At 30.2% G+C, this 18774-nt stretch overlaps 1 protein-coding gene across 8 annotated transcripts in view; it reads left to right on the top strand.

The window, feature by feature from the left end:
* Positions 1-18774, top strand: part of Pi3K21B (phosphatidylinositol 3-kinase regulatory subunit alpha) — a 300183-nt gene that overhangs the window by 124386 nt on the left and 157023 nt on the right. For all 8 annotated transcript variants that reach the window (XM_075363761.1, XM_075363759.1, XM_075363758.1 and 5 more), the window contains one exon: positions 6791-6894. In XM_075363761.1, the coding sequence (XP_075219876.1) occupies positions 6791-6894 (104 nt within the window). The remainder of the gene's footprint in view (positions 1-6790; positions 6895-18774) is intronic.

The raw sequence follows: 18774 nt of genomic DNA on the forward strand, positions 1-18774 counted from the left end.
TCTGAGTAAAAATCTCTTGGTATTTACTCGTTTTGTGTTTTGCTTTGTTTGAAAAAATTAAAAAATTAAAAAAAAAAAAAATTTTTATCGATCCAAGACTTAATTTTTTTTTTTTTTATAGTATAAGTCAGTACAAATAATAGTGTATATGTATTATTTACATGTCGAGGTAATAACAAAAAGAATCGCGTATTTTTTGTTATTGTTAAACATTTATTTATTCCTTGCAATAAAGAAATTTTATTTTATTAAAAAGGCAGAGGTCGTGAAAACAATACCGAATTGAATTTCATGCTGTGTAAATTAATTATTCTAAATAAAATTAATTTCAAATGAAAACTGATCGCAAATTGAATTGAATATTACGTCGATTTATTTACCAGAATCGTCTCATTTAACATGTTTTCTACCGTCGATTTCAATCCTTATTTTCATATCCCTTTACTTTCCTCGCTGCTGTCCTGTCAGTTGATGTCGATGTTGAACTATCAGGTTATTTTTATCGTATCTCATAGCGGCTGAAATTGAAGTACGATAAAAATAAATTTTTGTCTATAATTGAATCGTGTCAGGTTCAGTCTTCGGTACGAGGAAATTTTTATTCGGGTCTTTTCAAGTACAGTAATCTCTCGCTCGGTAATAAACTAATGATTTTTTTTTTATTACGATCGGTAGTAACAGTGCCATTATACATAGATAACGTCAGGAACGGATAGATATACTCAGAGATTAAAATAAGGGACTGCCGCAGAATTTGCCTGGATGGATGAAAGGAAACCATGGTAAAACTTTGATCAGAGAAACGCCACAAAATTAAAAAATATATCCAGTTATATTACATATTAATAATTAAAAGTATAAAAACGTAAAATGCGTAATTCAATCAAAATTTAAGGTAATTACTAAATAAATATTATAATAGCTAAAAAAATAATAATTCCGAAAGCTTAATGAAAACTATTTGAGTATATATTTATGTTCACATTGTACAGGTGCAAAAAATTCAGGTTTTTAAAAAAAAAATTATTTAGTATCATTTAAAAATTCATCGACCGAGTATGGTTTTTTTTTTTTTGTAAAATAATATAATAAATTATTTTAAAATAGATCGGTAAGATGATCTTTCAGCGGGTTAGTTATATTTTATGTTTCTTGTAAATCGAAGTATCGATTCGAGTTAACACGAAAACAGTTCTATCATCTGGCTTAAAAGAAGTGTGGCCCGTAGCTGTTACTGTAAAAATTCTAATTATAATTCTAGTTTGGATCTTTAGATCGATAGTTATGTAATTAAAGATATGCAGTTAATTATAAAATCTTGTGTTTAGTTAAAAATGAGGTGCTATTTAAGATTTAGAAGCATTAGTAATACAGAATTCCTTTGTGAAGGACGAAAACGATTACGATACGGGTGACAAACTTAAGTCTATATTTCACATTAAAATCGTTTAAAGGTGATGCACTCGACCGATGATTTTTCAGTTAGATACGTATATGGACCCTGTTCATTTTTAAAGAAATGAAAAATATTTTTAAGATACAAAAACGGGCTGTCAAATCGTCGTTTGGAATAAATAAATTCTAATCGTTTAGATCGATAATTTGTAAATTAAAAATTGAAACTTTAATCCGTTTATATTTACTAATCTGCTACTTTCGCTAAACGAAGTAGTTAGTCTTAAAAAAATAATAATTTCCATACACGTCTAATCGGCCAATAAGAATGTTATTTCATAATACCGTGTGTGACAAATAATAAGTCCTGCGCGAAAGGACCTTACGCTTGCTTTCATTGTCGTTTTTAAATCGAAGAATCGACTCGTTTAAAAGGTCTTCACTGCAATTAATTTGAAATTAAAAGCTTTTCTTTCACAAAACCGATATTTTTCTGCCGATCGGTTTACAAATAATAAGTATTTTAAAAATAAATTTTCCTCATTTAGTTAGTACAAATAATATGTTCCTATTTTGATTAATTTCTAGATTTTTTTATTTAGTCTCGATTTACAATATGTGACAATTTAATTCCTGCAATGGGCCTTTAAAACATAGGTTCGGAACTATAAATTAGCGGCTACTGTCGTCTTCAGATTACTTACTTCGCTGCCCTACAGTTCCCGTTTCTGGAAATAGGCCTGGATTCTGGTTATCGCATTATGCAGGATAAAAATCATCAACTAAAAAAATCTTCCTCCTTTTAGCCTAGTCTTCACGATGAGTGCGCTACGGATCGGTGCATCGTCGTGACGGATGATCGACTTGTGATATCTCTTCCAACTGTTTTTTTTTTTGTCTTCAGTCATTTGACTGGTTTGATGCAGCTCTCCAAGATTCCCTATCTAGTGCTAGTCGTTTCATTTCAGTATACCCTCTACATCCTACATCCCTAACAATTTGTTTTACATATTCCAAACGTGGCCTGCCTACACAATTTTTTCCTTCTACCTGTCCTTCCAATATTAAAGCAACTATTCCAGGATGCCTTAGTATGTGGCCTATAAGTCTGTCTCTTCTTTTAACTATATTTTTCTAAATGCTTCTTTCTTCACCTATTTGCCGCAATACCTCTTCATTTGTCACTTTATTCGCTCATTTGATTTTTAACATTCTCCTATAGCACCACATTTCAAAAGCTTCTAACCTTTTCTTCTCAGATGATTGTCCAAGTTTCACTTCCATATAAAGCGACACTCCAAACATACACTTTCAAAAATCTTTTCCTGACATTTAAATTAATTTTTGATGTAAACAAATTATATTTCTTACTGAAGGCTCGTTTCGCTTGTGCTATTCGGCATTTTATATCGCTCCTGCTTCGTCCATCTTTGGTAATTCTACTTCCCAAATAGCACAATTCTTCTACCTCCATAATCTTTTCTCCTCCTATTTTCACATTCAGTGGTCCATCTTTGTTATTTCTACTACATTTCATTACTTTTGTTTTGTTCTTGTTTATTTTCATGCGATAGTTCTTGCGTAGGATTTCATCTATGCCGTTCATTGTTTCTTCTAAATCCTTTTTACTCTCGGCTAGAATTACTATATCATCAGCAAATCGTAGCATCTTTATCTTTTCACCTTGTACTGTTACTCCGAATTTAAATTGTTCTTTAACATCGTTAACTGCTAGTTCCATGTAAAGATTAAAAAGTAACGGAGATAGGGAACATCCTTGTCGGACTCCCTTTCTTATTACGGCTTCTTTCTTATGTTCTTCAATTATTACTGTTGCTGTTTGGTTCCGGTACATGTTAGCAATTGTTCTTCTATCTCTGTATTTGAACCCTAATTTTTTTAAAATGTTGAACATTTTATTCCAGTCTACGTTATCGAATGCCTTTTCTAGGTCTATAAACGTCAAGTATGTTGGTTTCCAACTGTTAATCGTACCAAATGTCGTTTTCTGTTTTCATTTGCATCTGTCTTTTTGGTTTTCACCGTCTACTTCCGGGATAGCCGTTCATATATTCTCTCACATGTTTGACGGTTTCGCTCTTAATTTACTAGAAGACACTTGATTTTTCTTGAGCTTCCACACCGAATTCCACTTTAAACAGCTACAGCAGTAAACATGCCGCTCTAAAATTTGGTCACCATCTTTGTTTATGTTATAAATAACTAACAAACGCCTTGACGTTTACGCACGCATTAATATATACAAACATGACTTTAACAGAAATTGTTGCTCGACACTACGCGGCCGTCCGGAAATTAGATTAGTCACACCTCATGCTGAATATATTCACTTATTTCTTTTATTGTTAATATTTTATAAATATATATTTTTTGCTTATGTACTGATATGGAATATCCTTTTTTTTATTAATAATTTTATATTTTGTAACTGCTGTGATCAAGATTTATTGACGTTTTCCCTTAATCGTTTTACGAATATGCTGGACAGTTCCATTGTTAGTGGAGTATCCCATATATTTTGTTCTTGCGATCTACATAAATACAATTTGTTTTTCCCTGGATTAAACCGGTCGGTTCTTTTTTATAGCTTTACATTTAGTCTAGGCTTAAATAAATCTTTTCGTTAATGAAATAAAAATTAAGTAGATTAAATTTTAATAATTAAATATCGGCGCATATATTGTACCGTAATAATAATAATACAGCATGAATAAAAGGTTTTTTTAAAGTTACATTTAAATGTTAATTAGTTATTGTGAAAAAAATTTCCGACAAGTTTATGAACAAGTAAGGAAATTGTTCAAGTGAAAACATACTCATTAAATACATCTTATATTTTAATTGTCTTACATCTTAAACGTAATTTTTGTGGTATTGCATTTTTTGAGGAACGCAGCCTAACTCTCTCATTTTCCCGGTAATTCCTGGAACTTATCTCCTCCCCCCCTGAAGTAGTAAGGTATTACTGTATATTGATTATTTACTGCTTTCAGTGAGTTTCTAACAGTGATAAATATTTAAAGTACCAAAATTATACATATGTAAATATACATATTTAAACGAAACTTTATATATAGATTTAAGCGCTTTTATATTTATGAATTAGGGGCATTTATTGAGGATAATTTGAACAGGAAGTCGGCGTTTAAAAGACTTCGATTTTTTTTTCTCGTGGCGTTATTTTTCTAAGGATTTTATATGTTTATATTTTTATGCATTACAAGTTAACATAATTCTATTTAAAATTATTCCTCTTCTAATAATCTAAGTAATCGCTGATTTCGAATCTGTGCAATTTTGATGTATTTAAAAACCGAATGATCATGTGGCAGATTTAAGTTAATGTTTATTTACATGCTGGCTTATCAGCATTAATAACTGCATAATGAACAGTTTTCTTTTTTTAATAAATAATTTACATAAATGAATGTGGAGTTTACTTTCGGGCGAACTCTCGTCGTGTTGATACATTTTAAGATACTGATAAAATTATATTGTATAAAATTTAACAAGAAGATAGGAAGGAAATATTAAAAAACATAGAATTGCAATTAAAAAATGCACTTATAAGGAAGTTGAAAAATATAAATGTGCGTGCGCCCGCGTGCTTGTATAGGCTTACAGTAAAGTACCTTTGTTTCATCCCCTCTTTAAGTTTTAGTTTTTATGTTTTCGGCTATCTTTCTTTTTCCTGTTTAGCCTCCGGTAACTACCGTTTAGATAATTCTTCAGAGGATGAATGAGGATGATATGTATGAGTTGAAATGAAGTGTAGTCTTGTACATTCTCAGTTCGACTATTCCTGAGATGTGTGGTTAATTGAAAACCCAACCACCAAAGAACACCGGTATTCACGATCTAGTATTCAAATCCGTGTAAAAATAACTGGCTTTACTAGGACTTGAACTCTGTAACTCTCGACTTCCAAATCAGCTGATTTGGGAAGACCCGTTAACCACTAGACCAACCCGGTAGGTTATGTGTTCGGCTATCAGATAATAATTTTTAACACACTCTTTTTTATGTAATAAAGAAATTACGCCATTAGTGCTGAGTATTTAAAAATATTGATTTATTGTGTTCGACCACTTAATAGCAAACCGCTGTATCCTGTTATTTCATTTTTATATAAAGTGTTTATTATCCTATACCGTATTTTGTTTGAATAGACAACTTATTCTGTGAATTATAAGTATATTTTATAACAATATCCGACCGTAAATATATTATAACATTTATTAATAACTGCGATATAACTAAAATGTAAATTTATTTTACAAATAATAATGACATTAATTATTATAAGTCATCTAGCCTTTAAATGCGCTATGTGGTACGCTGACCACGCTGCTTCAATTCTTAATTAGTTTGGAAGGATGTTCAACAAAATTATTCGTAGATGATTTATTAGGTAATCAAAGGTGGTGAATGTTTTGTACACGAGATAGCTCCACCGGCACCTATCGCTGTTTGGTTCCAGTCGGCAGTGTACAGTACAGTCAGTTCGTATGTTGTACAATAGGTAGCGCAGCGAAGACAATGATTGTTATGCGCATGCGCTTGCTTTTTATTTCTTTTTATTTTTATGAAGAGTAAGAACGATCCGCTGTGATGTTCAGTGTGCGGTCGGTCTTGGCCCGTAGAGTTACGATTTTTAAGTAGAAGGCCGTCGTCGCCTTTGTGTTTTCGCTGCTGCCTCCATGATTGTTCTTTATTTTTCATCCCGCAGTCGGCACTTGAAGATGAATAGCGTTTGTTGGCCGACATTCGTGTTGACGATAGGTTGTTCTTGCTGCTGCTGTGCGAGCGTAGATATGCAGGTTGCGACTGAAGTCCGATGAAGGTGTTCGTTCGGTCGGTACTGCAATGCACCGTGCCGGTACCGGGTCTAAACGTGCTATCAACATCCCTGTCACCACCGGGAGCACCATTATCGGAGACGTATCCAACGTGGCGGTGGATAATCGCAACCTGGACTCCGATAACGACCCGAAAACTTGTTACGATTCCAAAATGCCGCCTACCCTCGCCCCTCCTCCGATCCTTAACATCGATTCTGAAAATTATATGATTCGAGGAGGAGGTGGAAGTGAAATACGTCCGAGATCTTTAAGTTTTTCGGACGGCTCCTCGAGGCGTTCGGTTGTGGTCGATAAACTTACCGGATGTGCGTCAAAAAGCCCTTTGGACCTGGACATGTTCTGTGTTAAAGAAAGTGTCAGTTCTTTGTCAGCGGCTGTAATTCCTGCGCCGCATCCTACTGATAACAGTCCTTTACCGCCTCCTGGCTGTGCACGGACCCTTTCCTTTCATAGCTCACTATGTACTTGTCGCCTTTCATGTTGTTGCATGTGCGATTCTCTCTGCCCTCCAGATTGCCACGCTTGTCTGCATTCGGTTTGTGTCCGGTTTGCAGCTGATCACATCTGCCAAAGGAACACGGACCTTCTTCCACCCGTCACGCTGACCAAGGAAAAGGTAAGTGCAGTATATCTACTACATGTTTAATTACGATATCTATAAATAATTATATTTATTTTTAAGGTTAACAGTTACATTTTTTAACTTATTTATGCACAGTAATCGGCTGTTAGATCTAAACGAATCGAGAAATACCATTCGTTTATGTTTAACGTTACGTTATATGATTTATAAGAGCCGGTGAACGATCACAAGTATTACAGCACCTTCACTGATCGTCAGCCGGTCAGATCTTCGCTGAACGTGCTAGTAAGCATGTAAGTCTGTCGTGTGCTTAGTCTGTTATCTATCTTATGAAGATCACTTACAGATTCCATGTGCCTAATGCTTTATTAATTAAAATTGTAAAAATCACGCTGAGGTGATAGATTTCTTGAAATGAATTAATGTGTGTTTTAAAATTGGTGATAATTCATCTGCGAATATAAATTCTATTCTCTCGCATTCTTATCGCAAACACATTTTTTTATTCGTATGTTATAAGTAAGATTATTTGTTTAATGCTCCAAGTTAACGGTTTTCTTCGCTTAAAATAATTGCATTTTATTGTACGTACATTAACGAGATCAATGTGTTTGTTATTAGGGTTATATGATTTACATTATTGTTTTTATTTGGTTTTAATTAAATTAGTACGGTTTTATTACCGTAACAGTTGGACCCTGTACTTTATACATGAACATTAATGTTTGTTGAATCTTTCAAATTCTCAATATTAATATCTTATTTGTACTGAGTTTGGTTATTTTAAGTTCTTAATTTTCCTGTACAACTCCAACGTATTTAGCTTTTCTGTTAATTGAAATTTACATTAACTCGGTGTTCTGTTTATTTAAGCTTTATTGTGAATACAATCAAATGTGTTATTGTGCCATTAAGATACAAGGATTTTATTAATTAAAATTTAGACAAATTGTTTATTCTATTTCATTCAGTATATGCGCATTTATTAAATACATAAAATTCTAGTTTGTGTTTTTAATATATATATATATATTAATAAATATTATATATTTTTAATATACAATATATATTTCTATTTTAAGTGTCATAAAAAAAAGGTCTGTTATCGTTTAATAAGTAATTTTTACGGAATATCTGAATATGTTTTACGATGTTATTAATTATTTTTAACTTTATCGGTTCAGTAATTTGAACCGGTCTTGATTTTAAGTAAGCTGTAGGAAAATATTATTGCCTGGTATTGGGTATTGAGAAGAACACCGCCATAGGTTAGGTTATTCTGTTATAAGGGGGCAGAACTCCGAGGCAAATCTTGGGTAAATAAAGAATATACATAAAATCATTCAAAGTAATAATTATCGGCTACAGTATAATATTATATAGGTTACGGAATGGAATTAAAATCATTGTATTTATGGGGGGGGGGGGAATGTGAAGATAGTGTAAATAAGGAAATTTGTTTGAAGATTGTATATTTTGAGGTTAACCCGAGTGAATGTCAATTTGTAATTTGTCATTGATGAAAAGAGGTGTATTTATGTTAGTTAATACTTTTACTGCTTTTTGCATTCAATAATATATCTTTTAACTAAGTTTGGCCTTCCCATGCCAATTAATTCTGTTATTTTATTGTTAATTACAATCTACCGATTTTCTTATTATATATATATATATATATAGATTTTTTTATTTTTTAGGCCCACTTATTATTTTATTTCATTAAAGCTGATAACATAATCTCTTTTAAACATATTCGATTATAATTATCAGGGTTATTAAAAAAAAATTATTGTTTTCATTAAATAAAATTTTTGTTATTTTTAATTTTTTTTTCTTTTCTTTTTTTAATTAATAACCATTATATTCAATTTTAGGCGATTCTAATAATGGTTTATACATAAAAAAAGGGAGAAATTATATATATTAACTAATTGAGACGAATTAATAATTGAATTAATGGTATGAGGAAAACAATTGACACTATATAATTACTTAATCACGGCTTTTACTAATAAAGTTTTTTTTTTTATTAGCTTGATAGAAGTATATTACATGCTAATGTTCACAGATTACATACACACACATACATACGCCCACCATTACCCCTGTCTATGATCTCTGCGATTAGAATTAATATTGGCTTGCTGAGTCTGACAGGGTTTAGGAGTGTTATGTTATTTATAGTTATCCTGCAGTTTTACCGGTTGTGATTATATATATATATATATATATATATATTTATGTATTTAAATAAGTAATTAAATGTTCTGCTATGTTACTGGTTGCATTAGTATATATTTGTACAGCTTGGAATAATGTGTGTTATATTTATAAAAAAAAAATAATGAATCCACCTATATATACCTAAAGTGGATATTAATTAATTGGTTCCTATCTGAAACTAATCGATGCATTGACATATATACTCGTTACAACAACGATATTCCACCTCATGTACACTTCTTGAACATTGGAAATCTAGAATAGATTAACCTGTTGGTAGTAAGGAATGGTGTAGTAATATTTATACATATATATATATATATATATATATATATATATATATATATATATATATACTTGCGCACACGTATGCATACACAAACACTACAAGGTTGTTCAGCTGTTATAGTTTAAAGTATTAGTGGCCATGTCTCTTAAATTATTTAAAAACTTGACTTTAACAGTATTTTTAGAACTTAATAAAATTTAAATAAATGGCAATAAAGCATTTTCAACGTTTGTTTATTTGTAAAAATAAAAACACACACACACACACACACATATATATATATATATATATATATAAAATGTTGTAATTCTCTGAAACATACTCCAGCTATCAATGATCTGTTGAACCTAAGTAATTTTAAACCCATCTTATCATCAAATAATTTAATGCATACGAGGACTGTAGTGATATTATTTAATTTTTTAATGATTTTTGTTTATCCGTAAAATAAAATCACGATTCTTAAAAGTCTAGATTTTCGTATAAATTAATTCGGTCCGTTAATCTACTTAAACGTTTTTTATTGTTTTAGAAAATAACCAAATAACCGCATTATTTCTACTATGTATTCTCAACTTTTGTATCGTATGAAAAATAATTTTCACGACGATATCTAGTTTTGTATTTTAAACCAGAAGAGAATTAAATGCAAAGTAATCATGAAGGCCTGTGTAATTTCATTAATGTATTTCAACTTCATTTGTTACATCATCTAAAAGTAAATTTAAAAAAAAAAAATGTGAATCTTGTTTTTTGAACAAGACACTCCATAAAATTAAATTTGAAAATCAAGTAGGTAGTGTTGTAAAAACATCTGTTTCTAACTTAAAACAGCTAGCATGAATTTACATGAATGTAAAGTTTGGAGTACGTGTTATTTTGTCTGTAGAACGCATAATTTTTTAATTTATTGTTATTAATTTTTAATGAGATCATTCTGGACATCTACTTTTTAATATATGTAATTCTGCAAAAAATGTAGTTTTCTAGATTGTATAGTTTTCGAATAACAGGGCGTACAAAATGTGGAAAAATTTTGCGACGGCAGTCTCGCTGTGCTAATCTGTGTAAAACTTGTATTCTTTAACAGTTTTTAATGTTAGACGCGCTACAACTCAACATTTAATCAGTGGCATATATGGATAAACAATATGTAACTTTTTATTTGGCATATATTTAGTAACAAATTATAATTGTAAATACTACAATTATATTATAATTAAAATATTTTAAATTATCGGGGCCTGGTAATATTATTAGTATGATTTGTGTATATATATATATATTTACTGATGAAGTAACGATATTTTATTTTTAATTAAAGAAAGAGAGCGGAGTTTAATCTTGTTGGTTATTATTTATTACAGAATTTTTGATATTTCTTACGGCGTACTGCTCCGTTAACTACATAGACAAACCCCGTACTCGTAAACATGTTTATTTTAAATGACATACTTTAATAGAATATTTTTGTAATGTATAAAATTAGTATATATATATATATATATATATATATATATATATATATATAGATAGATAGATAGATAAAGTGAGAACTTTTAGTTTTTCCGTTTCATATAATTATATTTGTTAGTGTCTGTTCATTTGTTAATGTGTAACTAACGAATAAATATTGTGGTTTTGTTACTTTTATTTTTCTCGTTATTTGAAAGAAAAAAAATTATTAGCAACTTTCTTTGTAAAGGTAACTAACTTCTTTCATATTGTAACGGAGATTCGATTTTATGGTTTTTGTAATTTATTAACTCGGTATTCAAAAATACTCTTTTTTTTACATCTATTTCGTAGTACATCTTGGGGTTGAATTTTTGTAATGTAAAATGACAGTTATGAGCAGTGGTCATTTCAATTTTTATTATTATTATAAAAAGATAGTTATGTTATACCATTATTCGTTTTTGTTTTGCTTATCGTCTGTGCTTTACCATCCGACGGTTGCAACAACTGCAGTTTATTTTTTTCTTTTGTGTTTGATCGTACGAAACTGCCGTCAACGGTAACATGTTCGCCTCCACAGTTTGAGCACTTCAATTAATCACCTGTAACCAGTAAGTAAAAATACGATATAACTTGCACAGTAGTCTTTTGTCTTGCTTTTTATGAACGAATCTATTAATTCTGGCTGTATATTTGATCCTCAATATACCAGTAACGTGTTCTCATATTAGCCGTATAAGAAAGCGATTCGTTTAAGTATAGGTTTCCGAAACTCTTTATCTGTCTTATTCTCTTTAGTTCTAGTCCTCTTTTTATTAGACTTAATATCGTAGAATTTCCTACTAAATTGAAGCATATCAGTTAGTCGTTTCACAACAGAAAAGATACATTAGTTTATTACGTTACACTCTTTTTCAGTCTTATTATTATGCTGCAATGAAAAGCATCTCAGGTTCAAAGAGTCACCAGTCACTGTCGCTTACACTCGATACACTTGAGAGAATATCACCTACATTTCGGTGAGCGGTGAGTTTACGTGGCTGGGGATGTACATTCGACGCGGTAAAAAAGGCAACGAGAAATTGTTTTACTCCTCAGTCAGCCTGGTCGTGGGGGTTACTTTTTTTGTTAGAAGGCGTTTGAAGTAATGACAAGAGTTGAATTTTAACATCTTCGTTTATTTCTCTTATAACAGTATATAACTGTCATATTATACGGTTAAACTATAAACTTCAGAAGGTAAGTTCTTTTTTGTTTTGAAATGTCGTAACCATATGTAGTTTTTTGTAATCTTAGTTCCTAGAATTAACGAAATAATAAATTATTATAATAATGGCGACGTATTCAGTTCGGTTTCTCGCCATCTTAACATAGCGCTCTTGTTGATATATATATACTCGTATATATAGAAAGTGAGAGCGAACTAATTAAATAATAATGAGCCCTTTTGTTCTATTAACTACACTAACTTAATCTTTATTCCATAGAGATAAAGCGTTCAGCGTTGGGAGAAGGTAGTTGGAAACTGTAGTAGGGTAAGGCGGGGAATATTTCACGGAAAATATGTAGGGAATGATGTTTTTCTTAACAGATCCTAATTGATAAATGGCCTTGAGGGAGATCGGTCAAGTGCTCGAGACCGACGTCCAATGCTCATATGGTCAACCCATGCTTACAATATCGTCATGGGTTTTGCAGAAGAGAAGGTATTTGATAATACGGAATGAAATTGTGATAAAAAAGTTTAAGGAAAACGGGATAAAAAGAAAAAAAATGATTAAAACGAAATCAGGTAACTGTGGAAAAATAGACGACAAAGAAATGCAGACAGTGAAACAAAGCAAAGAAAAGAAGTAAGACATGTGTAGCCTCTCGATTTTGAATTTTTGATTCATAGGAACTCGGTAAAAAATATTATTAAGTAGAAGAATAATTTAAGGAAAGAACGTAAGGTACTATTTATTCGATAATATTATTCCTTAGACGAAAATTAAAATCAATTTTTAAAAAAAATAATGAAATATGAGCTCTTTAAAAAATAATAAATTAATTATTTATCGATTACAAAAATTATTAGTAAAAATAAATTCTCGTTCACTAAGTTTTTTCTGTTTTGAGCGCTTTCGCACACATCTCTGCTTCATCAGAACGATCAAGTATAAATAAATGTTTCATTTAAAAATTAAAGTACGGAGAAATATGTTAACGATCTCGATCATTGCGAAGAATAAATATTAAATAAGTGTTTATTTCATATCTGTGACCGAAATAGAAACATATATTTCTACATTTTAATTTTTTGATTATGTTTTTAATTGAAAATTTATGAGTTCATATGCTTTCTGAAGAAACAGAGATCGGTGCGAAAGCATTAATACAAAAAAATAAATAATATACCGTAATCGAATGAGAATTTATTTTTGTAAATAATTATATTTTTTACTGCTAAGATGTTATTTGTAAGATTAATTATAATGATATACCGAATAAAAAAACTAGTTCTGATTGAAAAATTAAAGTTATACAAGAGAAACAAGTTTAGGCTTAAAATTAATTATCAGAGTGTGAATAAACTACATTCTTATCTGCACGGCATTTGTAAATCTCAAGAAAGTATTTGATGACGTAAAATGGAATAACATTTCAAAAACTTTCAACGAAAATCGGGTTGAAATCTAATGAAAAAAAGTGTTTATAATGAATACAGGAATCCGATAATAGAAAAAAACTAAAAAAGACAAGCTCCAACATCAAAATGAATAAAATCACGATGCAGTCCATCCCTTTTCCCCTTATAATAGTATGATAAACCAATAATAAATAAACAGTTCGAAGAATTTCAATGCAGATTAACAATCCAAGGGGAGGAAATTCAGTATTTCGTCGTTTTGTGTTCATATATGTTCTCCCGAAAGCAGTATGAATACAAGACGTTAATCGCGGCTCGATAAGCTGACTTTGAAGATTTAACCTCTGATAAAGCTGTACTTATGAAAAATAATAAATGAGAATTTGGATAAGCTCTTAATGATATCTAGGAAAATATCTATCGCCTTTCGATCCGTTTATAAAACACTGAATATTTTAACAGAAAAAGCCTTTCGGCTAGATAAATGTCAAAATTATATGTTTTCTTGCGACTAAATCTGGTTCGGTTAAAGTTACCGTTTACCGGAACTTTGTACTAACAATCTTCAGAAGATTTCAATGTAATTAAGTAAGTAAAATATTATATTCGTGTGAAATTAGATGTGATGCCGGTAATTTCAATGTTATAAAAAAGGAAAATATCGTGTATAATCTGTACAAAATGTTTATTACTTGGAATAATAAAATTATAAATCAGACTGAAATCAAAAAGATAACAAAAAGTATTTAAGTAAGTAGATGTTTATACCGAAAAAAGTTTCTTGGAATCAAGTATAGCATATTTAAAAATTAGAAAGAAATTCTTTAAAATATATGTACGAATGGAGTGTTTTATTGCGGGAAAACGTGGAAAAGAGAGAAAGTAAAGGCTTTTGATATGTGATGTTGAAGAGTTGTTAATAAAGTTTGAAGTGAAGTTCAAAGAGAAAAATAAATGTGCATTTACCGATGTATTTTTTTTCGGTTCGACATCTTATAAATACAAAATCTGTTTATTCGACCAGTGTATATAAAGTAACAGGCAATAATTTAAAATGAATACAGGGAAAAAATCTGTTCAATAATTTTGTAAAAAAATGCTTGCGAAATAAAAATATTTTTGAGATGTTTTTGAAAAAAATCTATTTTAGATATATCTTTTAAAACCTCTCGTTAAGCAGACTTAAAAACGTTCTTTTTCGATGCCCTCAGGCGGCTTAACTTTTAACACGGACTGTTAATATTTCATTTTTATCTCTTTTACGTAAACGCTTTTTTGAAAGTTTGCAGATTGTGGAATGGACATCTAGGTTTTTTTTTTGTTACGGGTATAAATCATCGGTACGTCCGAGGATGTAACTATTTTAGTTAAAAATTTAAATTATTATTTAAAAGTTTTAATTACTGTAATTATTAAAATAGATTTTTTAGTCCAATGTGTTATGAAATGAATTTTTTCGTTATTATCTTTAATATGTAATAATCTGCATTTTGTGATAAATAAATAAACTTATCGTAAAACGTGATTCAATTAAAATTAGTTTCAAAGACGTTAAACGGTTCACTAAATTGTTTAAATAAATTTAAATTTAAAAAACTAACGTTATCTAAATTTAGTAAAATAATATGTTCTCAAAAATATTGTTTTTTTTAATTACGTTCAGATATCGGTTAGAATTAATCGAATCGGTATTTTGTAGTGAATGAATGTAGAGCCGTTAAAACTTAATCGTGTTATCAGAGACTAGTTAAATTAAAAGCAGAATTAATAAATAAATAAACAGGTTTAATTGGACAATTTTTTTAAGTCGGTGGAAGATGAATGTTAAGAGAATATGAAAAAGGTTTAGTACATCCAAACAAAATGAAAATTAATTAATATTTTTATTAATTTTCTTATGATTGTGCCTTATTTTTACCTTATCATTTCAAAATTCACTGCCGTCATTTTTTTTGGTAATATAAATACTAAAAATGTATTATCACGTATGTTCGTTGTTATATTCTATTGGACTTTTACATTTTTAAATCAATTTATCATACTAGAGACGATTTTAAACTTCGGTTGACTTACAAAAGTTGAATATTTCCAAAGAACCCCGCGTGGCAGCTCTAGTTTTATTGTGTCGTAGTCCTTTTCTCTCCTAGTCTATTCGACAAAGGATTCCCATTCGGATACAGTTATTAATACTAACCGAAATATTAGAAATTGACAGCTGTTACAGCAGACTAAAGTAGTGTTGAAAATAAAAATAAATTTAATAAAATTATTTTGATCATCGCTTAAAAATTCAAAGTTAGTAATTTGTTTTTATGTTTACTGTTAAAATATCATAAATATGTTTTTTAGTTGGTTGTTTCAAAATATGTTTTAGAAAGATTTCCGGTTTCACTGAACCCTTATATCTATTACCGTATTGAGTTTCTTCAGAAAAAATATGAAAAAATTATCTCCTTACTACAAGAAGTACTTTTATTAATAAAATTTCGTTCCTGCGATGTCTGAAGAAGCGAAGAATTATAATCAATCGGTTAACGATTTTTACCATTTTTCTATGATAATAAGGGATTGCAGGCGATGATAAGTTATGAACTTACAAATTGTATTCATAAAATACTGTTTATACCGTACTTGTTTAATCAAATTGTGATTTATGTATGTTTATATAAGTAAGAATCCTGTTGTTAATAGGATTTTTTTTACACAATCCATTTCATATAATATGTAAGTGTTCAGCAAGAATACACATCCATTTAGTCCGAATTCTTGGGAGATAATCGCATATAAACCTGTGAAATTACTTTAAAATTAATAATAAATCCTAATTTTATTATATATTTCATTTGTGGGACGGGACATATCTTAATTACAATACCGAAATTTGAGTGTTCTTTATCAAAATGTAATGTTTTATAAAGTAATTTTTAAAGTAATATCTTACCGGAAGATATTGTGTCGGGTTTCCTAATAAAATGGGAAATGGAATCTGCCGAAATTATAATAAACTGTGTTGCGGTAGATACATTCTGATACAACTTCCGGTAAAGATATTGATTTACAAATTATTATGTAGTTTATAAATTAAGAAAGTATTATTTTACGGACATCGCTTCATTACGTTTATTTTACATGTGTATTTTACGCTTTTCAATGTATAGAATCTAAACGTTTGTTTGTTGTATTCTCTTCCGAACATCTTTTATAGCGGGGATATTACTGGAGCGCGATATCTTAACTTGTCGAAACCTAATGAATGGCAGTATAAGGAGTACATTTCAAACTGCTGTCGTATAGGCTATAGAAGCTTGGAACCGGATGAATTGTCGTTTATTGATTCGCTTCAAAAAGCCCCAGAAAGGCTACAAATTTAAATGATAGTAATCGTTATGTTATAGATCGTCCGGTGTACGTATCAAACAACAGGTGGATTAATCTAGGCAGAATAAAGTTAGAAATAATGAGTTAGCAGGTACCTTAGTTACGTCTTTGTCGTGGGACGGCAAAGTTTTTGCAACGGTATGCCGTGCCTTCTTGTCCTGAGTTAATTCCCTACCTCTCTTAAGTACGCCCCCTCTCTAAAACTATCCTGTACAGTCATTTTCTAATATACTCGTACATTCATTCGTTTTGTTTCCTTCTTACGCTTCTTCCTCTTCATCTACTCGCACACCTTCACACGACTGACCGTCTTAAATTTTTATCAAATATTTGTGTTAAGACGTACCAATTGTACGTGATGACCCTAATTATGTCGAATCAGTTTCATATTCCCACGCACAAGCTTTCAGATTACGTGGTAAATTAATGTAAAAAAAAATCGTTGGGATCGGTGGTTCACACTTATTGTTTTTATCTTTTAATGTCTAATATTCTATATCGTATAATAAAATTGGAATGAGGGTAGACATAAATATATAATCTGTAGATTTATAGGATAACGGATTGGCAGACGTCGCCTGGTTATAAGTCGGTCGGCAACCGTTCAAAAACTTACGAAGTATCACCCTTCAAAATTCAGTAATCGATCCGAGCATGAGGTTATTCGCTAAGGTTTCTTCCGCAAGTATCATTTGTTTCTTATCATCGTTAGTATTTTTTCCTTGGCGGTCATTATTGCAGACGTTACTGCAACAGTTGATTTGTTAGACGTGAAGACGGAATCAAATCTTGTATTTTAAAAATAATATAACGCGAAACCTTACGTATGGATAGCGTACATTCTTTTGAAAATGTCGCTTATATCGTCGTACTGTATAAATCGATACAAATAATGTGTAACTAGATTTAATATATTTAAATATAGTTATTTATTCCCCCATCAAATCCGTGTAAAAATAATATAGTACGTACTTAAAATAGTATAACGTATTGCTGTAATATTACACATTTATATTGTTTAATAATAGAGATTTACAGAAATATTTTAGTAATTTCAGTTTTAAAAGTTGGTATTTTGCTAACTACAGTAATTATTTTATTAACTTGAATTACACAAACTGCCTGTAAAAAAATTTGTACATATAGATAAATGCACTTATATTTCAAGAACGTAAAAGCGGTATCCAAAAGTTTCTTTACTTCGCACGTCACATCTTTGTCGGCGAGTTCGAAGCTAATAACCGACTTCATAATTACGGTAAAAAAAATCAAAAGCGGTCCTATTTTTCTTCCTAACGTTTTTCTGTTAACCTATGCGATTTCATTTCGTAATGTAGATTTTTATTCAGAAATAATAAATAAAAACGAAAGACAAATTTTTAACCTACTTGGCTTTTAAGAAATTTTGGGGAAATTTTTTAAATATATTTCTTTAAAAATTACTGCGTATCATTTAATGTTTTCTTATCGTCACGAAGTTTTTTCTATGTATGTAGTATTTTTCAAGAAATAGTCGTTAACCCAAGAATGTTAATTTTATATATATCCTTATTTATAATAGAGTGTTCGTTTTGTTGATAAGCCGTGTAACAAAATGTGCATATGACTGATCGTAGATATAATATGTAAATAGTAATAGTAAAACTCTCAGTATTATTTTGATTTGAATAAAGAGACATTTTAAAATAAATATATGATTAAATATTTCGCACCAGAGCGGGCGATATGCGTGCAGTAGTAACTTTCACAAGAAAATTATTAGTCAGTAGCTCCTTGTCTTACGACAGCAGCGCGTAGTAGCAGGTACAAAAACTCTCTCTTATATATAACGTGAATTCTACGTTCCTTTCCTCTTTTTAGCGGTTATTTATTTGCTTGTTTTATATATAACCGTTCTTAACTTTAAATAATTAAATTTGTCTTAAAAAAGTTGCGA

Source organism: Lycorma delicatula, chromosome 4, assembly GCF_047948215.1.
Source record: "Lycorma delicatula isolate Av1 chromosome 4, ASM4794821v1, whole genome shotgun sequence".
In the NCBI taxonomy this organism is placed as follows: Eukaryota; Metazoa; Arthropoda; class Insecta; order Hemiptera; family Fulgoridae; genus Lycorma; species Lycorma delicatula.